The sequence below is a fragment of the Martes martes genome (assembly GCF_963455335.1).
Source record: "Martes martes genome assembly, chromosome: 16".
Classification (NCBI taxonomy): Eukaryota; Metazoa; Chordata; class Mammalia; order Carnivora; family Mustelidae; genus Martes; species Martes martes.
In genome coordinates this window covers 28,489,980-28,514,433 of record NC_137904.1, presented here as the reverse complement: position 1 = coordinate 28,514,433, position 24,454 = coordinate 28,489,980, and the positions used below count along the sequence as shown (strand labels likewise).

The 24,454-nt window shown below is 38.3% G+C and overlaps 1 protein-coding gene across 1 annotated transcript; it reads right to left on the bottom strand.

Annotated features, from left to right (window-relative positions):
* Positions 1 to 723: 723 nt before the first annotated feature.
* DDX52 (DExD-box helicase 52) lies at positions 724 to 23,650 on the bottom strand. The gene is made up of 15 exons (XM_080826748.1): positions 23,544 to 23,650; positions 21,828 to 22,032; positions 18,626 to 18,756; positions 16,846 to 17,031; positions 14,731 to 14,874; positions 14,023 to 14,134; positions 13,091 to 13,163; positions 12,368 to 12,571; positions 9,758 to 9,848; positions 7,432 to 7,554; positions 7,148 to 7,298; positions 6,876 to 6,951; positions 5,322 to 5,393; positions 4,676 to 4,768; positions 724 to 1,973 (listed from the first exon to the last, which is right to left on the bottom strand). Exons 1-15 carry the CDS (start codon positions 23,628 to 23,630, stop codon positions 1,916 to 1,918), a joined length of 1,806 nt encoding a protein of 601 aa, XP_080682874.1. The 5' UTR covers positions 23,631 to 23,650; the 3' UTR covers positions 724 to 1,915.
* Between the last annotated feature and the right edge of the window lie 804 nt (positions 23,651 to 24,454).

The window sequence follows — 24,454 nt, the reverse complement described above, 5'->3', positions numbered from 1 at the left end:
TTCGTCAGCTAGACTCAGCACAGGTCAGCCTTCCATGGTGTTAGGTGCCATCCTCTGATGCTCCAACATGTTGGCATTATGCTTAACAAGGCATTTGCCTGCCACACTATTTGTTCCTTTACTCTATACCCACCACTACGCTCTAAGGGCACAGACTATATTATTAAGCCTTGTATTCCTAACCAAATACATCATGTTTGTTTAAGGAATATTTGGCATTAATTTATAACATGGCAGGCACAGAGGTAGGCACTTCCGATACTGGGACATAGTTGGTATTACTCCGAATCTCACACATGAAAAAACAGAAGCTCTGAGAAATTAAAGAACCTATTCAAAGTCATACAGCTGGCAAGAGATGGCCCCATCACAACTACCTCCAGGATATACAGAGTCAAGGATGTTTGCAAGAACAAAGAAAAGTCACATGCTTGTATTTGTTTTTTTACACCGTGTAGCAAACGGTCTCCTTTTACATAAATTCTGAAGATGAACAATGTGTCTCATTTAAAATACTCAAGTTGGAGTATCTGCCCTGACATTAGGATAAAAGGATGAGAATAAAGGAAATTAGTATGTTTTAATTCAAATGCTACTAAGATTTATATCCCAGTATTGTAATAGTATTGATAATAACTACCATTCATGTCAGGTGCCATTCTAAGTACCTTCCATGTATGAAGTAAACATTTTTTTTTAAGGCAGGCTTTTTTTTTTTTTTTTAAGATTTTACTTATTTTGTCAGAGAGAGAGAGAGAGAGAGAGAGAGCGAGAGCGTGAGTGAGTACAGGTAGGCAGAGGCAGAGGGAGAAGCAGGCTCCCCACAGAGCAAGGAGACCGATATGCGACTCAGTCCCAGCATGCTGGGATCATGACCTGAGCTGAAGGCATCCACTTAACTGACTGAGCCATCCCGGTGTCCCTGAAGTCAATTTTTTATTCCAACTGTACAAAAACTAGCAACTAAGAAAAATCTGCTAACAGTGAATAGTCTCCATCACTATGTAAGCGTAACTCTTTACCTTTGGCAGAGACCTGTTTACTAAATGCATGCAGGGCCATAAAGCCTCAGGAAAGACAAGCTGTAAGAGAATGCAGCCTCAGGTGTATCAAGTAACAGGAACATTCTTTCTTATCAGGATAAAGTGTTTATCGGTTTTTGAGCAAAGTCATCTTGAATGGAAAGAGACAGGAAAGAGTATGATTAAATGATGGAAAATGGAAGAAAGGGAATGGCTGACCATAATCTTGTAGCTGCAACATTAGGACAGGTAGGGTATGAGATGAGCTCTTTTACCAATGAAGTATAAGGATATTTAATAGACCAAAGAATTTAAAATCCTAGGGAACTTGAGTAACCAGCCACAGAAGAAGCTCTTTGTTGTGACTCATACCACAAAAGGCCATCAACAAATTAAGAAATAGTAAAATAAAGAAAGCAATAGGTATCTTCTTGGTAGACAGCCTGTGCTGCTTCTTGTCCATTCAAAAAAAAAAAAAGTGAGGGTGGTGTTGATTGAAAGGGGGCATTTAATCTCAAGACTTTATTTTAAAATTTGGTTCCAGATGCCTCCCCACAGCATACATCACACCTTCCTTCACACTGAAGGGAAAAATCCTTCAGAGCTCACCACATTTGGCTGTTGTTCTTCTATAAGAAGTATTTCTCCGCATTCACACCACAGAAATGTGAATGAATGTGATTTCCATTGTGTCATCATTTAAAAGTCACCTATAAATTGAAATCTGACATGATGCATCGATAGTTTACGATCATTTTTCATCAGTCCCACTTTCTTGTAGTTGATTTCAAATGTTACAGGTGATTACAGGATTTGAAGTATTTCATGAAAACAACATTCATGCTGGGGTCATGAAGTTCCACTTCTGATACAGTCTTTTAAAAAGTCTGCTTTTAACTTTTGTCTTCAAGAGCTACTTTCTTCTTGCTGTTCTGACCAGGGACCTTTTTCCTGTGACAAGAAAATTAAAGAAAGCTGAATCCAAAATTCTAGATATATGTACTTTCTAAAGCTCTGCCAGTTTAAAAAACATTTCCTGAAACCTGTCTAATCAAGTATACGAGGCACTAGGAACAAGAGGATGCATTAGACATGGTTTCGGACCTTTAGGACACCACAATCACCTAAGTGAGACAGAAACATCACCGTACACTACACTACAACCTGGTATAAAAGATGGAGTCTGACTCTGAAATTACTAATAACAAGAGCTCACACTGATTAAGTGCTAGACACTGTTGTAAGTGCTTCATATGTATCAGCTCAGATAATCTTCCTAACTTAGGAAGAAGATTCTAACATTACCCTCATTTGACAGATGAGGAAAATGAGGCAGAGTGGTTGAATAACTTGCTGATCATCACACACTGATAATAAATGTGAGATATGAACCCTAACGGTATGATTTTAGAGTTTAGTGAATGCCATTAATTAAGTTAACGGAGGAAAAGGAAGAACGTTGGGAGAAAATAATCAATGTTTGCATTCTACAATTTAGTAAGGCAAAGTTCCTGGATGTATACTAACTTATTTAATCCTCAACCAATCTTGAGGTAGCAGAGTTTGCATGATTTACGTACTTATTTCTATTATACACGGGGAAATGACCTGTCCAAAGTCACACAGGAAAATGTGGTATGAGAGCCAATCCTTCTAAGTCCAAATCCAATTTTTCCCTCCATTCTACCAAGCTGAGTTTGAAGTGACTGATGTGAGGTCCACCAGGCAACAGGATTCAGGTTTATATGGAAAGCTGGGCCCGGACATATGGACATCAGAGTTCTCAGCAAGGTATGGGTAGGATCATTAAAGGACCATCTAGAGTAAAAAGGTAAGCTGGAGTTGGATCAAGTGTTGTTTACGTGCTCTATAGAGAAGGCTGGCTTTTTTTTTTTTTTTTAATTTGACAGACAGAGATCACAGGCAGGCAGAGAGGGAGGAGGAAGCAGGCCCCCTGCTGAGCAGAGAGGCCAATGTGGGGCTCAATCCCAGGACCCTGGGATCACGACCTGAGCCGAAGGCAGAGGCCTTAACCCACTGAGCCACCCATGTGCCCCGAGAAGGCTGGCTTTTAAATGTGAAACAATGGAGATGACCACAGCATTTTAAGTGGGGGGCTGAAGTGACAAGATTTATATCAAGTGTCCTCAAAGTGTAAGTGCAGCTAAGTTTTAACACCTCAAGTGTAAATACTACAAACTTATAAAAATCAACATTCAAAGTATAATTCTTTAAAATATTGTTGTTTCTTATTAAAATTCAACATAGCCCCATCTTAATACTATAAATGATTTCTGATTTTTTGTTAAAACTTTCATCAGCTGCTGGTCAGTGCCTGAGGAGATTACACTTCCAATTCTAGCTTTAAGATCACACACAGAATAAGGTTCTGAAGAATACACAACAGTTCTGTTACAGCCGCAAGAAAAAGTCTAATAAGGAAGATCAGGTGACCAAGGTGGCCAAGCAGGGTGACCATCTCTTACCAATCCACTGATTTAATAAGTGTCAGCCAGAAACCTTTGCCACAAAATAAATTCAAATAAAGAATGTTCTTAATACTAAGAACTAACAAAAATGAGTACGTATAGACACAATTAAAATTTTTAAGCTTTCAAATGATATTTTTGTAAGTCTGTTGCATTTATTCTTCCCAAGTTATTAAAGCTTAAAACTGCACTAAAACTTTGGGACACTGTGTACACTCTATATCCTTGAACTAAACGTTACTTCTCATAGTCAAGACAAAATGTCAAATAAGATTCTTGTTCCACTTAGAAGGAAAGTGCATGCCAGTTTTCATGACTTTCTTCACTGTGTCCCCTCCGTATGCCTAAATTTTACCTGTACTTAAAAATCGTTCTAGCTCCTTGAAGCTTTTTTAACTATACCAATTCAGAATATTTGTCATCTCCAAACTTATATTTTATTTAAAAATTATTCTCTAATGTTTTTTAATGTATACTTATCTCCTTTCCCTGACTCTAAAGGGGTCTCATTTTAGATTCATTCACATACCAAAGCACCTGGCAGGAGAAAAGGTAGTTGGTAAATGCCTACATTTTATATATATTATATACAAACTGGTACTGGTAGAATTTGAAGAGTGTTATTTTCCTTAAATACTGTAAAGAGCAGTACAGGTTAGCATGGTCTTGATTACCTCTATTAAAAGATAGTCCTGTGTGTATGCTAAGAAGAAAAAAAAATCAATGCTTTAACATCCTCCTAAAACTCAGCTAAACAACTACAAATTTACTCAAGTCATACTTTCTAGAAGTGTTACAGTGTGCTTCAGGATAAGCCTAAGACTACACTGAAATCCTGCCTAGAATGGGGAGCTTCAGGGAAGATTCCATCAATGTGAGTCAAGAGCCCTCACCATCTCAGCGGTATGTCCTGATGTAGGCTGTGTGGAGCTGGTGTGGAATGCAATATTAATTCAAAGTGAACTGAAATCATTCTTTCAAAGATGGAAAAAAACAGATCATTACAAGTTCCTAAATCACAAGCAACCTAAAATATATTATTTTTTTAAAATTCTATAACTGACTGAACCTATCAATTCTACTTCAAAAAATTCATCCTAAGGAGAAATAAAGCCTACTATAACCATATGACAGTCAACAGTCACTTTTCTCGTATATACTTACCGTTTATTCTTAGCCTTTTCTAAGAAATATTTTGGAGTTGTACTAATGCTTTCCCTTTCCAATGGCTTCTTAATCATCTTTTTCTTTTGTTTGCTGAAAGTTATAAAAAGAGAAAAGAATGAAATTCAGTAGAACTTACCTGAATAAAGAGTGTAAGCTAAAACTAGTTTTGATTGTTGATCACAAAATTAGGTGACACTATAACCACTTTAAAATGCTGATTACCCAACAGCATTTAGAGATAACCCCAAGGGATTATAAATTTGATCAATTTTTTAAAAAGGTACTGATTATGATTTAAATATGTCCTGTATCACACTTATCTCCTGTGCCAACAAGCATTAAGGTTTGATTTGGGGCAATTAACTGCTTTTTATCAGTTTTATGAACTAAAATAAATTCTAAGCTTATTTCACTTATATTGAGTAATTTAAAAAAAATCTGAGTACTTAACATTTCGAGAATGAAAAAACTGACAAGGAAGACATATTCACAGGTATTTAAAAAGGAAAATTTTTATCTTAGAATTTCTAAAAGTAGTAGTATTGCTAGAACTGTAATTGTAAGAGTGTGAAAGCAAGAAAGCATATGTGGGGGGAAAGGGAGAGAAAGAGAGGGGGAGATCTAAGTAAATTAAAGATTGTACCTTAGTAGTTTTTGGAAACCTTTTATGTATTCTGGCACAGGACATCCGGCTTGCTGTATAACATTGGCAACACTGGAAAAGGAACCCATAAACATAAATTTGTATCTGATCAAATTGATGTTTACATACTTAAAACCTCTGTAAAATTCGAGAGGAATGAAAACTACACACATGAGAAAGTAATCCAGTACAGTGTTCTGCTATAAATGATCACCAGATGTAAGAACACTAGATTGTTGAGAGGACTGTCTGCTAGACTGAAATTGATGTGCCTGCTGATGAGTAATTTTACCTAGCAGCTATTTTTGCTCAACATTTACCAAGCCCTGAAAAGCTGACCCAATCTTGGATAAGGACACTGACCAGAAATTATTAGATGATAGTGCTTACTATGCACCTGGCACTGTCTTAGGCTTTTTACGTGTAGTGACTTACTCAATCCACTCAAAAACCCTTCACTAATGAAATACTATCCTTATCCCCCTTGCCCGGATGGAAAAACCATGAGAGGCATGGTTATGTTGACATGGAGGTCATCAGATTCACATGCTTGGGAGTTACTGACGAGATGGAAGTGAATCTAGACTTTTGGGATAGACTCCCCTACACATGAACGTGTAAAGTCAGCTGAAAGGATACCCAAGGCTGATGACAAAGCCAAGGTTCAGAAGGCACAAATCAAAGTCTTTGCCAAAACTGATAAACACAACAAAGTACAAACAGCCTTTGACCATAACTCAATTTCATTTGTTAGAAATGCAAAGTACTATCAATTATCACCAGTCTAAAATTATTGTAGGCAGCCAAAATGTAGGAAACTCAGCATTTATTTTAAGATCTATGATGCTGGGCTAAATTAAGACCCAAGATTCTAAAAGTGCATGTGTTACCCAGGCTTCAAAGAGCTACAACTGAATAATATGGGGAGTGTGTTACTGAAACAGATTTCCTAGGACTAAATATAAAACTCCATCTGCCCAGAAGAGTAAAGAGAAGGATGCACCACGGTAAGGGATAATTTTGACTGGGCTGAAGAGACTCGGGTTAACTTTATTCACCAATCCAAAAACTTCACTATTACATTGCGAGTAATATTAACCAATGGCTATTGGGAGAATCCTGTGAATCTGAAATTTAATAATGAACATTCCATTATGAATACTTCCAAATTCTAGTAATGAAAGGGCAAAAACAAAGCCCTCTGATTTTTCCTTTCATCACAGCTAAAATCTGGTTGACTAATGCTATAACAGTATTTGGGACTTGTCCATTTTAACTGTGTGTGCATACAAGAACATGAAGTGGTCTTGCCATCTTAATACGACGTTAGTTTTCCAAATTTACTTTTTTTTTTTTTTTAAAAGATTTTATTTATTAGAGAGAGAGAGAAAGAGAGACAGCGAGAGAGGAACACAGCTGGGGGTGTGAGAGAGGAAGCAGGTTTCCTGCTGAGCAGGGAGCCTGTGTGGGGCTTGATCCCAGGAACCTGGGATCATGACCTGAGCCGAAGGCAGCCGCTTAATGACTGAGCTACCCAGGTGCCCCCTAATTTACCTTCTTAATAATGGTTTATCATCTTCAGTGAAAAATGTAACAGCTTTTCCTTTATGCCCCGCTCTTCCCGTTCGACCTAAAAAAAACCCAGACCATAAAAAACACTTTTCTGGGGAAAGGGAACGTCAAGATTCACATATAAGTCACTGGCTTTTCACTAAAATGAGCACTACAAAATGAGCACGTATGAAGGGAAGGAGTAAGTGCAAGACAGACGAGTAGTGCCGGGGTGTCAGCGGGCAGAGGGGTAAGCAGCAGGAGAGACAACTCACCTATCCTGTGGATGTATTCCACTGAGCTCGTTGGAAAATCATAGTTGATCACCAAGTTCACACCTTTAAAATCAATCCCGCGGGCCAGCAAGGCTGTACAAATAAGAACCCAGATTTTTCCAGCTCGGAAGCTGTGGACTGTGTTATCTCGCTGGTTAATAAAACACATGTTAAATATTTTAGTACTACTCTGGGAACAGAAAACAAGTACTTCATAAATCCCATGCCAATATTTTAAAGTTTAATAGTTCTTTATCACTTTGAAAATATACACTTGACTTTACCTGTTGCTGTGTTCTGTCTGCATGAATAACATCTACATTAATACCTTCATATATGAGCTCATGAAAAAGTTCTTTAGCCCTTTCGATGGACTGTACAAAAACAAGAACAGGAGGATTGAAACCCTACAAGAAAGAAGGCAAAATCAGCACATATAACCCATAATCAAGAATACAATCACAGTATTTCGTATGATTTTAGTTCATAAAAGAACCCAATTCAATTTAGTGTACCTTTTATTGCCAAATTTCTCAGTGGTCTACATCTGCCTCCATCTTCTTCACCATCCATTCTCTATACAACTTGACTCTAATTTCCACCTTGCTAATTCCAACAACCATGTCTAATTAATCCCCTTTACCTTTCTATAATGACAGATGCTCAGTCCCTAGAATAATCATCTCTTGGCTTCTGTGCCTCAGAGATTTTAACATTCCACTAAAATGCAGTAACTTTTATTAATTCACTGTTTATCCTAACTGTGGATATTCCTCTAAAGCTTAGTCTTTGGTTCTCTGTTCTCTCAATATAGTCATTATCTTAATATGTTAAATATAATCTCAGTTATCAACTACCCTCTCCAAGCAGATGATTTTTACATTTCTATCATCAAACCCCACCTCTTCCTCAAACTGGCTTTCTCTATTTTCAACTGCTCTATTAGGGTTTAACCTTTTTATCTTGGTTCGCAAGCTCCCCTTTTGAAATCTAATAAAGCTGTAAAGCTTCCTAATAGGCAACCATTCATTCACACAAAATCTAACACACAACTTCAGAGGGTTCACAGACCTCCTAAGGCTAGATAGAAATCCCTGATGTATAATCTCCATGTGAGTATCCATGTGAAAAGCCTTAAATTTCCTAGTGCCAAATGATACCTTTAAGAATATTAATGAAACAAATGTACATGACATTGTGTGCCAAGCACTATTCTAAGTACTATGTCTGTATTAATCATTAATACTAAAACAATTCTATGAGAGAGATATTATTTCCATTTTACAGATGAGGAAGCTGTGAGGTTAATTTGCCTGAAGCTAGAATTCCAACTCAGGTTGTCTGGCTCCAAAGTTTAAGCTCTTAACCACTTCTGTAGTCACCAGGTACTTGCAAACACCTTTTCCTTTCATCCTCCAACTATTCTTAACATTCCACCATTGAGGCTGTCACCCTCATTTCTCTCATTTATTTCCTCTTCATCTCTAACCAGCCTAATTTAACAACCTACTGACTGGTTTCTTTACTTTCAGTCTCTTGCCATTACATTTTATGTATCACTGTTTAAGTAATTTTCCTTAAAATTCTTCAAATGTCCAGTGGTTTCTCTCTCTCTTTTTTTTTAAGATTTTATTTATTTATTTGACAGAGAGAGATCACAAGTAGGCAGAGAGGCAGGCAGAGAGAGAGGAGGAAGCAGGCTCCCCGCTGAGCAGAGAGCCCGATGTGGGGCTCGATCCCAGGACCCTGAGATCATGACCCGAGCCGAAGATAGAGGCCTAACCCACTGAGTCACCCAGGTGCCCCTCCAGTGGTTTCTCTTAATGTGATCCCAACTTTCCTGTACAACCTGATCTTCTTTAATTCTCACCATAAACTCTTTGCCTTAGATAGGTAACCTCTTCATGAGTCTCTAAACCCACTGTGTTTCCCTCTACTGCTTGGAATATTCCAGCTGCTCCTCCAACCATCAACTTCCCACAGATCCTTCCAAGGCCCAGATTAGTAGCATCTCCTCCAGAAGGCTTTCCCCAACTGATTAACTTATGCTATGTGGGTGCTTAAGAGAAATACTCTATAGCCTCTTATGACACTTTACTGCAAACTATGTTAACACAAGTCTATTCCTTTTATCCCCTAAAAAAGACTAAATTCTAGAGGCAGGGCTTAAGATTTCTATTTGTTTTATTTTCCCCTGCCCTAACCCCTCAGTTAACTTCTGATTATGGCTTCTACTCAATACTTACTTAAGGGATAAAAAACAGAAAACCACACTCGGTGTCCTAATTATTCTACAATGCTCCTAGAGTTCTAGAAGAAACCAGCAGAGGGACTGGGGGAGATGAAGGGAACCAATACAGATGGAGATGTGGAAAAAGGAGGCTTCTAGGGCATCAGGTAGGTTTTTTCCTAGCCTACCCTGAGCTGGAACAGAAAACTTACCATAATCTAAGTGGTGAATCTCTCCACTTGGGACAACAGATGACTCAATGTTTTCAAGAATTTACCTCTAGATTACTAAATATGATATAGGAATAGTGCTCAGCCTCCTACCAGTCACATAAGGTTTAATGAACTTAATCAAAATTCAAGAAGATAGCCCAAATATACCTTTTTAACAAGTTCTCTCATGGCCAGAAGTTTCCCAGTCTCAGACCCAACAAAGAGAAGCTCTTGTTCTACAGTATCTACTGCAGAATTCCTGAAAAGAAAACATACTTTGCAGATTGCAAGGGCCAATTTTTGCTTTTCCTCCCAAATTCTAAATAAATGAAAAAATTTACACATAACCCCAACAGAATCAAGTTTTCCATTGTCAATATAAGCATTTAATCATTTATACTTCAATATGAAGACAAAGTTACTTATTTATTTTGAAGTTGAATTTAAGTAATCTCTACACCCAACACGGGGCTTGAACGCATCACCCTGAGATCAAGAGTCGCATATTCTGACTGAGCCAGGCAGACACCCCAAAGTTATTTTTATTTTTTTATTTTTTATTTGTTTTTAAAAAGATTTGCTTGAGAGAGAACGTGCATGCATGCACAAGGGGAGGAGCAAAGGGAAAGGGACAAGCAGACTCTGCATGGAGCCTGACTCAGGGCTTGACCCCACAACCCTGAGACCACGACCCAACCTGAAACCAAGAATCAGATGCCCAACTGACTAAGCCACCCAGGTGTCCCCCAAAGTTATTTTTAAATGTTTTATTCTAATTATAAAAATGTTATCTAAAGAAAACTTGAAAAATATGGAAAAATGTAAGAAGTAAAACAAATTGTCCATAATTCTACCATTTTAGAATAAATTGTGACATTTTGTTGTAGTCTAAGTCATATATTTTCCTGTATCTAATTATTTACTTAAAAGAAGTTTCTAAAAATAAAATTACTGGATAAAAAAATGCGAATATTTTTAAGGTTATTAAATGTCTGAGTTTTTCTTAATGATTAATAAGAGTTTTGTTTTGTTTTGTTTTTTATAAGAGTTTTTTTAATAGACAGTTGGGGGTGAGCTTTAAAAGGTTTTATAAACACTAATAAGATGCTGTAGTACAGGGGTGCCTGGGTGGCTCAGTCGGTTAAGCGTCTGCCTTCAGCTCAGGTCATGATATCAGGGTCCTGGGCTTGAGCCCCATGTCAGGCTCCCTGCTCAGCAGGGCGTCTGCTTCTTCTTCTCCCTTCTCCCTCTCCCTCTGATCCTCCTCCCCGTTTGTGCTGTCTCAAATAAACAAAATCCTTAAAAAAAAAAAAAGTTGTTGTAGTACATTACACTGTACCATAAATATTTTTTCCCTCTGTCTTCATATTTATGGTGTATTTGTTCTTTCCTTTTATAAACAGAAGTTTTAAGTTTAAAGTATTTTTTATTGTTCCATTTGGCTTCTTTTTTATTTAATATGGTATTTCTAGCACTTTTAAAAAGAAATCATTTATTTGAGAGAGATAGGAAAAGAGTGAGAGGGAACACAGAGGAGAGGGAGAAGCAGGCTCCCCACTGAGTAGGGAGCTCGATGCGGGGCTCAATTCCAGGACTCTGGGATCATGACCCGAGACAAAGGCAGACACTTAATTGACTGAGCCACTCAGGTGCCCACAAGCACTTTTTCATAAAGCTATAGTCTTCATACTTATCATTTCAGGGGTTTCATATTATTCTATCACGTGGCTATATTATACTTTCCTAACACACTAGTCTACTAGTGCACATTCATTTAGTATAAAATGCTTCCCCCCCATTTTTTTTAAGATCTTATTTATTTATTGGACAGACAGAGATCACAGGTAGGCAGAGAGACAGGCAGAGAGAGGAGGAAACAGGCTCCCTGCTGAGCAGAGAGCCCTATGCGGGGCTCAATCCCAGGACCCTGGGATCATGACCCGAGCCGAAGGCAGAGGCTTTAACCCAGTGAGCCACCCAGGCGCCCCGCTTCCCCCAAAATTTTTAAAAAGGATTATAAATCAACTGGCTCAGTAACATAAGCTTCTTCCTCTATGGTCCTACTTAATTAAGCCATCAAAGAAACTAAATCTTCTGGGTGGCTATAGAGTTCATGTCACACTTTGTGGGTAGATGGGAAAAATCAAGTGAAAACATAATGACAGAAATACTAATATGACAATTTGAGAAATCTCCCTTTGGATTATTCTAAAATAGAAAATCCTTGGGGTGCCTGCGTGGCTCAATCAGTTAAGTGTCCAATGCTTAATTTCAGCTCAAGTCATGATCTCAAGGTTGTAAGATCGAGCCCCAGGTCAGGCTCTGCTGTGGGCATGGAGCGTACTTAAGATTCACCCTCTCCCTCTGCCCTTCCCCCTCACCTTTCTCTCTCTCTTCCTCTCTAAAAAAAAATAAATAAAATGGAAAATCCTTACTCAATCTTGACTTTAAAGAATACATGTCTTTCAGTAAAACTTTCCCTGTTATTAATCTAAGGCCAAAACAACTTATCTCGAGTGTTTAAAAAAAAAGGGGGCGCCTGGGTGGCTCAGTGAGTTAAAGCCTCTGCCTTCGGCTCAGGTCATGATCCCAGGTCCTGGGATCGAGCCCCGCATCGGGCTCTCTGCTCAGCAGGGAGCCTGCTTCCTCCTCTCTCTCTCTGCCTGCCTCTCTGCCTACTTGTGATCTCTGTCTGTCAAATAAATAAATAAAATCTTTAAAAAAAAAAAAAAAGACTTGCATTAAAAAAAATTGGGGATAATAGAGAAGAACAATTACCTTGCTCCAATGGATACCGTAATGACATTGTCCAGGTTGAGTTTGCACCACTGCTCAACATCATATGCAAAAGTTGCACTGAACATAGCTCTTCTGACCTTATGGGATGTGCAGGCCAGGAAAATGGAAGCCAGCTGGTCTCTGAACCCAGTTTTGCCATCTTCAAAGAGTTTGTCTGATTCATCTACTACCAGCCACTCTACACTGAGAAATAACATAACAACTTGTAGGTACTGAACTGGAAGACCCAAGACACTTCACTGACACTTCACTGAACTGTGGGGACACATGAAGTAGTAGTCAAACGATTATGCTACTTCTGAGATCTACACATTATACCAGAAAAAGGTAAAAGAAAAATCAGCAGGAAAAGGTAAAAACAAGATAAACATAAAGCAATGTTCTATTCCTTTAGCCTCAAAGAGATGAGATTCCATTAGCAACAACAGAGCTTCACATAAACCTTACAAACTCCATCACCATCGTTAAAAGAAGTGAAAACATCTGAATTCTGTACTAACTGCTTATCAGAATCTTTAACTTTCTTCCAGACCAGATAGTAACATTCCTATGAATTTAATGAAAACCATTATTCTTAGCACCAACACTGACTGAAAGCTGGCAGATAGCAAGCTCCAATGGGCCATAATACAAGTAGTCAAGGACAAAACAGAATCAACTAAATGAAAATACACAAAGTAGAAATTAAAATATTATCTGTACCTTGTTAAATCTATTCCTGGAGGATCTTGCTTTAATAAATAGATTAGTCGATTTGGAGTAGTCACAAGAATATCTATGGGAAAAACAAATGGTACACATTGCAAAAGCAAGATTCATCTCTCTTAAACAAGGGAATTAAGCCTCCTGAATGTCAGTGAAGAACCTGAAGAGGGGAGAGGAGGGGCAGGTCATACACTTGCTATTTTACTAGACCAACCCCACAAAAGTTCTTATTTGCAAGCTAATGTATGTACATATTTTTTAATCCATCATAGCACAAACTACTATATGCTTACTCTCTTTTTATTATGTTTGATCTGCCTTCTCAACTTCTAAGAGGCAAGAAGACTATAATACAACAGTGTTATTTACAAATATTTAGTTTTTTGGGGGAGGGGGAAATCCTTTCTTTAAATGAAATTTTACTCAGAAACTCAAAATGAAAGACAGGTAAAAGCTGATTTCCTAACTGATATAAGGGTAGGGATGTAAGCCATTCTTATCTGCAGAGTATTTCCATGGCAGATTAAAATTCAACAGTATAAAGCAGGGTTTCTCAGCCTTAGCAGTACCACCATTTTGGTTCAGATAACATTTTGCTGTAGGCAACTGTCTTGCACATTGTGGGATGCTGTTACCTCTTCCTAACACAGGCTAGTAGCACCCCAGTTTTGCTAACTTCAAGTATCTCCAGATATTGCTAAATGTCCCTGGGGTGGTAGGTGAGGTGGGGGCAAAACTGCCTCTGGATAAGAATTACTATATATTTAAATAAGTACCGAGTGGGAGTGGAGAGATCTCTTTTAGTTTCTCTAAAAACCAAATTAGTTGTGTGTATGATTACACTTTTAACAACTCCTAGGTGGCAGTTAAGGATATTTGTAATTTGCAAATCCCTTACATGCTCTGTATATCAAGCATGAATCACTTACCAAACTTCTTAGATGATTTAGGTCCAAATTTCTTGGCTGCCACTGCTGCTTTGTGGATCATGTGTATCCTGAATCCTGTTCCCTCTGAGATTTTTACTAACTCTCTGTGAATCTAAAATGGCAAATGACAAAAATATTAGCTGCTAAGATACTTAGAAAAGATGTATAATCTTGTTTACATTATTAAAATAAACCTATTACCAACCCGTGAATAACTGAAATTAAATCTATAATACCATGTGCGCTAACCTGGAATCTCAGCATTTTGCAATCTGTTACATACTGTTTTTGGAATACAGTGCTATTAGAAAACCGTCTCAGGCTTGGCATGTATTTTCTATTAAGCACGTTGGAAGCGTGGAGCAGGTCACTGTGTTAGTTCTTCTTTCTCAAAAACTGAGATAAGGTTATGTTTTAGAGAGGGACTATATATTCCAGGAGCCTCAGTAGCCTCAACTTAAAAGATCTTAGAACATTTGCCAAAGAAACATCATTAATGTTTAAATCATTGTTTTAGAAAACTACAAAATGATTCAAAAAACTTGTCCACGTGCAGAAGTTACAGAACAGAGTAAGATACAGTACAGAATATTTGCCTAGGCCAAAATACATGGGCCTTACTCTTTTTGAGACCCTTTTACTACCCTCAAATAAGAAATGACTAAAGCAAACATGAAATACATCCTCTTTCGAAGCTACATGTCATACCTGGTTGGCAAGTTCTCGTGTTGGTGATATAATCAGAGCTCTAAAGCCTTTATTTGTGGGCTGTTTTAGTTGCATCAAAATGGGAATGCTAAAAGCCAAAGTCTTTCCAGATCCGGTAGGAGCAGAAGCCAGAAGTTCTCGACCCTAAAACAAGGTATATTAAGTATAAGGTAAGTACATAAACTTTTCAGAGCCTGGTCAAGTCATGCAACCAGCCACAGAAATAACAAAATAATCATAATGAATGTAATCTTTCATATTCTCATTGCTTGTCTAACTTTTCCCATATTTGCTTTTCTAATATCATCCACCCCTGCCACCAGTGCCCCAAAGGAGTTTCTTTTCTTTTTCTTTTTTTAAAGATTTTCTTTATTTATTTGATAGAGATCACAAGTAGGCAGACAGAGAGGGGGAGGCAGGCTCCCTGTTGAGCAGAGAGCCTGATGCCGGGCTCGATCCCAAGACCCTGAGATCATGACCTGAGACGAAGGCAGAGGCCCAACCCACTGAGCCACCCAGGTGCCCCTCAAAGGAGTTTCTGACTGCTGCTACCAAACATCATTTGACCTGGGTAAAGAATATGGGTAACTAAAATCCAAAGATAATTCAAAACCTCAACTATTTCCATTATTCTCTCCCACCAAACTCCCTTATCAAAGCAAAATTATAAAACCAACTTTTCCCCCTGGTATCTGTACTGCTCAATCCCTAGGGATGGTTTTAATAAGTAACAGAATGGCTAAAGATAATAAAAAGTGGCAATAACTTGAGTGACAATAATTTATAGGTGACAGTCTTTCAAAACATCACTATGATTTTCAGAGTTTTAAGCTGAAGTTGTAACAGAAACAATCTTAGATGAAAATTAAAAGCAAATTTACTATAATGTGAGGCAACAACATCATTCAAAGGTATTCTTATAGGACACCTATGTGGCTCAGTGGGTTAAGCTTCTGCCTTCAGCTCAGGTCATGATCTGAGAGTCCTGGGATCAAGCCCCGCATTAGGCTCTCTGCCCACTGGGGAGCCTGCTTCCCCCCTCTCTCTGCGTACCTCTCTGCCTACTTGTGATCTCTCTCTGTCAAATAAATAAATAAAATCTTAAAAAAAAAAAAAAGATATTCTTACTTCAGTTCCCAAAGAAAACAAAAAGGACTAATATGGATGAAGAGGTAACTCCTATCCTTTGGCTACATGGGACAAAAAGTCAGCTCTCATTAGGACAAGAAAAACCTCAAAACAATTTAACTTCCAAAACTCTAAGTTAAAAGCATGCCTCTACCAACAGTAGATAAACTATGGTATTTTCAAACAAGAGAATATTACTCACTGACAAACTACTACAAATGCATGAATCTCAAAAACAATACACAGCATGAGAGAAACCACAAATTAAAAAATAAATAATGGATGATACCACTTACATGACATTCTATAGAAAAGGCAAAACTAATGCATGGCAATAGAAATCAGACCAGCAGTTCCCTCTGGGCAGGGGTGAGGTGAGGACTGAATGGAAAGGGCACAACAGAATTTTCTGGGGTGACAGAAATGTAACACGTCTCCTTTGGGGGGATGGTTATATAGGGTATGCACTGTTGAAATTCACTGAACTGTGAACTTACAATCTATGCATTTCACTGTATATAAGGCATACTTCAATTACAAACAGTACTGGGTGGGGGGAGTCAGGCTATGTACAAAAATTCTGTATTTCTGAAATAGTTCCTAGGAATAATAAGCTAAATCATGGATGAATAAACAGAACACAGTCCCTATCCTCAGAGGGTTTACACGCTAGTAAAATGTAAAAGGTAAACACAACTAGTCTAACTACATAGTAGTATAAAGTGTAAGATAAATGTTGCAAACAAAAAAAAGAACACACTAAATACCTTGGAGAACTGGTAGTAGAGAAAAGAATGTTAGTAAAAGAAAAAGATCACATCTAATTGTAGTGATATGGGGCCCCAGGCATTTGAGATGGACCTTAAAAGCAAAGGAAGGTTTCAATAGGGAGAGTAAGGTAAAAAAGAAGACTTCATAAACAGGGAAGAGAATGAGCTAACACACAGAGGAAGGAATGTTAGAGGCATTCTAGACCTTCATACTCACATGCAGCATAACTGGAATGGCTTGCATTTGGATTGGTGTAGGCATCTGGAAGCCTGCATCCAGAATGTTCTGAAGCAGTCGAGAGTTGATTTTATATTCTTGGTCAAGTTGCTGAAAGGTAGCAATTGGGTCAGGAAGATCAGTTCCTTGGACGTGAATTTTATGTTTATTCCGGAAGGAGTTTATCTGAAAAGTGAGATAAAGAGGTCACCATAGATATGGTCACATACATTGTCAGACGATATAAGGTAAAAGTAACAGTTTCCAGTGTAAGCTTTAATAACATGAAACTTTCTGGTTAAATTCCAAGCCCTAAAAGGTACAGATATTAGATCACTTCATGCCCTTTCATAGAAGAGCTTCATAACAATAACACCTATCTATCCACTTTCTTGTATTAATGTGTCAATGCCATGAGTAATGGTTATTTATATTAATGTGCCACGATGATAATCATAACTTAGAATTTTATATAAGTTTCTAGAAGGCAGACATTGAATCCATCTGGTAATTTCTTTACATGACATGTAGCACACAAGTGCCAAAGCTTTTTGATGATTTACTCTAAACTCTGTTTATTAAAATTGAGGGCCAAAAGCAGAGTCAAGTGCTGCTGATTCGGTTTGTTTTCCCATTCTGTGTAAGTGACAGCCAAATACTGGATTCAGGGTTACTGAGGTGAGGTGAACAATACTTTTCATCTGCAACACAGCAGGTGTGCAGCAGACATGACAACGATGCATTTGTTATTTCTTCTGTATTCTACTCCCCCAAGGTATAAAATAGGTTTCTTAAGAATTTTAACTCTTGGGGTACTTGGGTGGCTCAATCTGTTAAGCGTCTGCCTTTGGCTTAGGTCATGATCTCCGGGTCCTGGGATGGAGCCCAGAGTCAGGCTCCTTGATCAACGGGGAGTCTGCTTCTCCCTTTCCTCCTCCACCTGGCTCATGCTCTCTCTCAAATAAAAAAATAAAATCTTAAAAGAAAAAAAAAGAATTCTAACTCTCAAATCCCTGTCAGAGGAAATGTTTCTAAACCAATAAACAACCTGCTCAGCAGGGAGCCTGCTTCTCCCTCTCTCTGTGCTGCTGCTCCTGCTGCCTGCGCTCTCTCTCTGTCAAATAAATAAAATTGTTTAAAAAAATAAACGAACCAGTGAGCTTAACAAAGAGGAGAAAAGGGGCAAATTTTATGTTTATCAAAGGGGATATGATTATTTTAAAAATTTCATTCCAACTAAGTTATCAATCTTGGAATTTGGACAGGTCAAAAATTCACACTATATATAGTATATGAGAATTGTGTGTACACACACACACACACACACACACACACCCCTCTTTTGACCTGTTCAAGTTTTAAGATACTTTCAAGAATTTTAAGCTTTAGGGGTGCCTCAGTTGGTTAAGCATCTGCCTTCGGCTCAGGTCATGATCCTGGGGTCCTAGGATTGAGCCCCACACTGGGCTCCCTGCTAAGCAGGGGAGTCTGCTTCTCCCCCTCTCTCTGCCCCTACTCCTGTGCTCTTTCACTCACTCTCTCAAATAAATAAATAAATAAATAATCTTTAAGAAAAAATTTAAAAAAATTTTTTAAACTTTAATGTTTTAGCCACAGCACAAATACCTACTTTAAGTTTTCATTAAAGTGATATCTAAACTAATATAATTAATCTTCTATCTTCACAAAACTTTATTCACATTTACCAGGAGAATAACCCAAGGACAAGGAAAAATTTAGTAGCTCAGAAAAGCAACTGGGGCTAAGACATTTTTCTAACCTTTTCTTTTCTAAGATTCTCCAACTTCCCTGAAGTTAGTTTCTTTTCTCTTTTAATTTTTTTATCTTCAATCTTTGCTTCTACAGATGATATCCACTGTATAGTAGAACCTTCTTCTTGAGAAGTAATTTCTAAAATATATATTAAAAAATTAAAAGATTTTTAAGTGCAACATTCTTGAGAGTAGCAAACAGGCCATAGCATCACACTAAACAAAAGTAAAGTACTAACTAATACAACACAGAAAAGAAAATAATAGGACGAATGACAATTGGAAAAGGAGAGGCAAGTTCCCTGTTGGTAAAATCAAAGCCCTGAAACTCATTCTCTTCTTTTCATTAGTTATTTCAGCTGTGTGATATGTAGATGACTGCATACTTGAAAACAGTAACAGATTAAATTGAAAATACTTAAATAATAGATTTCACTAAGGCAGCTGGCTTTTCTACACTCAGTTAGAAAATAAATATGAGGAAAGAATAGATTTCACTTACAATAGTGATAAACATAGCACAGTACTTAAGGACTAGTCACTAATATAAAGATAGCAATTCTCACTGAGCTATAAAATTAGTTCAATGTAAAGTCACGGCAGGATTGTTTTGGAAACCAGACTAGCTGACTCGAAAAGTGCACGTGGAAGGGTGCCTGGGTGGCTTAGTCGGTTGAGCATCCAACTCTTGGTTTCAGTTCAGATCATGGTATCACGGTTGTGGGACTGACACCCAAGTTAGGCTCTGCACCCAGTACAGAGTCTGCTTCAGGTTCTTTCTCCCTCTCCCATTGTCCCTCCCCACGCACACTTTTCTTTTTTTCTCTCTCTCTAAAATGGACAAAATAAAGTCTTTAAAGAAAATAAAATAAAAATGGAGCGCCTGGGTGGCTCAGTGGGTTAAAGCTTCTGCCTTCAGCTCAGGTCATGATCTTGGGGTCCTGGGATCAAGCCTCGCATCGGGCTCTCTGCTCAGCAGGGAGCCTGCTCCCTCCTCTCTCTCTGCTTGTCTCTCTGCCTATTTGTGATCTCTGTCTGCCAAATAAATAAAATCTTTAAAAAAAAATAATAAAGTTCAACTGGCAAAGTAAATATGGAAGAATAGCCTTAAAAATTCTAAGAAAAGCAATAAGGAAGACAACTTCTGGTATTTCTTTTAAAATTTCTTTCACTTCACTGAGGTACCACTGATATACAATAGACTGCATTTATTTAAAGCATACAACTTGAGGAATTTTGACATATGTATACATCTGTTAAATCATAACTACATTCAAGTTTATTTTCATCACCACCCAAAATCTCCTTGTGGCCCCTTGTAATGCACTTCTCCGTCCCTAAGCAACCACCTATCTGCTTTTTGTCACTGTAGATCAATTTGCCTTTTCTGGAATTTTATATAAAGGGAATCATGTAGTATGTACTAAATTAAGTTTGGCTTCTTTCACTCAGAATAACTATTTGGAGATTCATCCATGTTGGAGCATGTATCAATAGTTAACTTTTAATTTAAAGGTAGTATTCCACTTTACGGATATATACATTGTTTACCCTTCACCTACTGAAGGACATTTGGGTCATTTCCAGTTTTTGCTACTGAAAATAAAGCTGCTATGAACACCTGTGTAGAAGTCTTTGTGAGGACACAGGTTTTCCTTTCTCTTAGGTAAATTCTTGGAATGGAATAGGTGAGTCATATGGTAGGTATATGTCTTAACTTTAAAAAAAATTCCTTTGTCAATTTCTACTCTAAAAGCCTCTGGAATTTTAACTGAGTTTGTTTTGCACTGGTTCTATAGATCATGTTAGGGAGAAAAGCTGACCAATCAAAACATGGTATGCCACATTACTCTGTACTATGCCACATATGTGCTACATTATAGTACATATCTGTGTGTTTCTGGCTGCCCCACAGTTGAATCCTTTTCCCAAGTTTGTGGCAGGTTTTTTTTTCCCCACCCTAATCTTGGTGGAAGGCTTTATCAAAGTCAGGGAAGTAAAATGTGTAACACTGTAACAGCAAAAGTGTGGAACTGAAGTCAATGTCCATAACGCATGGACTTGTCAAGTCAACTACAGAACATCCCTATCATGTGTAATGGTATATTACACTATGATTCAATGAACAAAGCACTGGACTTCCTACTGATACAATGTTCCTGGAGGACAATTCCAAAATACTTAAACTTAACTCTGAAATTCCATTTCTAAGAATTTATCAGATATACCCCTCATACACACAAAGATAAGTGGAATGGCATTTACTGCAACACTGTAATAGCAAAAGTGAGGAAACAAACTAAAAGTCCATCACAAAGGAACTCGTTAAATCAATTATGGAATGTATAATGGGATATATTTTGTGTTAAGATGAAAAAGGCAGGGCACTTCCTACTGATTCCAAACAATATCTGGGGTGTGTGTGTGTGTGTGTGTGTGTAGTGGAGGAGGAGGGAAGGTTCAGAATAGAATAACACATGTAGTATGCTATTGTTCAGGATTTTTAAGGGAGGTATAAATGCAGTGAATAGGTATGTTTCTAAAAATATGTAAGAAAATGATTAACAGCAGTAGCCTCTGGAGAAAAAGGGGACTAGTAGTAGTGGGAAGAAAATTTGCTTTTTACCACTTTATAACTTTTAAAAACCAGGTATAAGTATTTACTTTACTGAAAATGGTAAATGGAAACTTAATAGATATAACAAAGTAAAAGATCAATATCCCTGAAGTACAGAAAAAAAAACCTGTGAGAGTAAGAGTAAGAATAGACAATTCACAAATGCTGAGATGCAAATATCCACTAAAGCATATGAAAACATGCTCAACCTCACCAGTTATCAAGAAAATATAAACAAAAATTAGTTTCATTCATTAGATTGACATAGAATTTAAGACCAGTACTATCCAGCATTGACAGGTGTGGGAAGTCATTTTTCATTATCTGTCCAAAGACAGAAGTGTGCATACCCTTTCCGCCAGTGATTCCACTTTGGGGATGCTAATCATAGAAATAACAGGACCTGTACAAAAGGATATATACACAAATATCTTTATTGTAGCTATATTTGTAATGGCAAATATCTAGAAACAGTCTGAATGCCATTAACTAATGAATGACAGAATACTGTCTGATTTATAATCTTAACCCTGTATTATTTTTGTAATTGAAAAAGAAATAAAGAGGGGGGAAAAAAAAACCCAAGAACAAACCTGATAACATCACCTTCCTCTTTTTCTTGTTCCGTTCCCTCTTCTTTTCAGTTAGACTCTCTTCTTTTTTCTCTTCATCTTGAAGCTCCCGATGAGTTCTTGATAATGCACTTGATAACTCACCTGGGACAGACTTCTTGTTTCCAAAGAAGTCCAGTCCCTGCAGAATCTCTGAAGAATCAAAATCATGTTTCCTTTTTCCTACCTAAAACCCAAAAAATTTAAAATGTAATCTGACAGACTGACATTGCTTTCAAACCCAAGCAGTACTGGCAGTAGGGGCATGGATCTAATAACTCCCCACCTTTTTTTAACCCTTTCACCAAGTATTTGTTGAGCTGCCAAGTGTGTCCGAGTAAATGGAATACAAGATGACAACTTTTCTGACCTTTCCAAAGTAGTAATAATCATAAAAGCAATTACCGTCTATATGTTTATTAGCGTAACACCTATATGCTGTCATGAATTCTAAGCATGCTTGTATATATTAAATTACTTCATCCTTCAACAGTGCTAAGGGGTAAATAGCGATATTACATGGAGGACATTGGGAGAACAAGAGAAGTGAGTTGGGGGAAATCAGAAGGGGAGAGGAACCATGAAAGACTGTGGACTCAGAAACAAACTGAGGATTTTGGGCAGGGGTTTGGGTGAGCCTGGGTTAGTACTGAATGGAGCACTGGGTGTGGTGCATAAATAATGAATCTTGGAACACTGAAAAAAAATTACAAAAAAAAAGTAAAAAAAAATAGGGATATTACAGATGAAAAAAATCAAGGCATTAGGAGGTCAAATAATTTGTCTAAGGTCTCCAAAGTTGTAACTGACAGACCCAGTATTTGGACCCAAATAATCCGGCTCCAGAGTTCAGACTCTTTTTCTTTTCTTTTTTTTTTTTTTGGTTATTTATTTATTTGACAGACAGAGATCACAAGCAGGCAGAGAGGCAGGCAGAGAGAGAGGGGGAAGCAGGCTCCCTGCTGAGCAGAGAGCCCGATGTGGGGCTCGATCCCAGGACCCTGGGATCATGACCTGAGCCGAAGGCAGAGGCCTTAACCCACTGAGCCACCCAGGCGCCCCCAGAGTTCAGACTCTTAACAACTACACCTACCGCCAGAGAAAAGAGAAACAGACGTGTTGCTCAATATCAGGGTTGATATTGAAGATTTTCCCAAACTGGGCCCCAACTAACTTTTCCCGATTTATCATTCACCCACTACTTTCCTATGCAAGAGTCCCCATTTCTAAGTCGCTCTTCTCATTGGTTACTTAACATGTCATGAGGTTACAGGAATAAAAAGACCCATGCCCACTAAAGGTATATGCATACGGCAAGCCAACTGGGGTACACTACAGTGAAAAAATCTGTTCTCTTCATTTTGGGTACATTCTGCTTTCAAGATTCCTTTCTACCTGTTTCGGAGAAAAAGCTACTTTTCAAAAGAATTCTAACTGTGCTTTGAATAAACTAAAAAGCGGGGAGGGAGAAGAATTTCTGTGCTAGGCCCACCGAAGTCTACAAAACAAGGGTAAGAGTTCACTCCAAAGGCAGGACAGGACCAGGTAGGTCTGCGCACGAGCCCAACCGCAGAGGAACAAGTCCCTCGGTCTCCCAGTGGCCACGGTCTCCCAGTGCCGGCTCTCCCAGCAGCCGGGTGATTCTCTGGCTCCTGCGCCTCGCAGTTACTCGGGCTTCTGACTTCCTACGTACAGTACCTGGAATCGCGCGGCGTCCGCAGAGAAACGTTTCACGTCGAATTTGGCCCCCACGCCAAGCCGGCGAAAGAGATCGTGAGCATCCATTTTTACCCAGAAAGCACCGCGGTCCCACAGCGCCTGCGCAGAGGACTTCCTCCCCCAGAAGGTCCGGGGCGGGGCCGTGGGCGGAAGTGGTTCTGGGGGGAGGAGTCTGGCGGTTGTGAGAAACCGGTTGGTTTTACCCTGTTGTTATTTGTTCTTTCAAAAAATATTTTATCAAGAGCCTCTTATGCCCGGTACTATTCCAGACTGGTACTTCGGTGAACAACACCTTAAGATTCCTCGCCTGAGGAAACAACATTTTAGTGGAGACAAAGATACTGTTAAATAAGCAAGATCTTTTCTGAAAGTGGAAACTGCTTTGAAACAAATAACGGTGTTATTGATAGAGAAATGGATGGGGATCCACTTTGAGGTTGATTAGTCAGGTTCATTCTGGAGAAGTGATATTTGAGCTAAGAGAAGGCAGCCTTTCCCAGATCTGGGAAATGGCATTCCACAAAGAGGAAACACATAAGAGGGGGAAAGGTTTGGAACAGTGAGGAAACAGAAGGCCAAGGTGACCGGAGCCAAGTTCTAATGAGGAAGTGTGGTACAGATAAGGTTGAAGGGGCAAATAGAAATCAGATCTCATAGAATCTAATAACAAGGTCATGGTAAGGAATTTGGATTTTAATCTCACTACGAAGGTATTAATTTTTTTTTGTACTGAGAACATGATTTAGCATATCACTATATACTTAGTTTCTTCACTGTATTTGTACTGTAAAAAATTATTCACTTAGGCATCTCCTCTCCCCATTCTAGAATGAAAGTTTGTGAGCACAGGGGTCTAATTTGCTTCACTGCTGTATTCCCAGTTTCTGTGC

Bases quoted from the DNA above. Each gene is read 5' to 3' on its own strand.
- DDX52 (XM_080826748.1), bottom strand. From the start codon at position 23,630: ATGGATGCTCACGATCTCTTTCGCCGGCTTGGCGTGGGGGCCAAATTC. The intron at 17,032-18,625 runs GTTAGAAAAATG...CTCACTTTTCAG, and splicing joins AGAATCTTAGAAAAGAAAAG to ATAAACTCCTTCCGGAATAA. The intron at 6,952-7,147 runs GTGAGTTGTCTC...GGTTTTTTTTAG, and splicing joins GGAATACATCCACAGGATAG to GTCGAACGGGAAGAGCGGGG.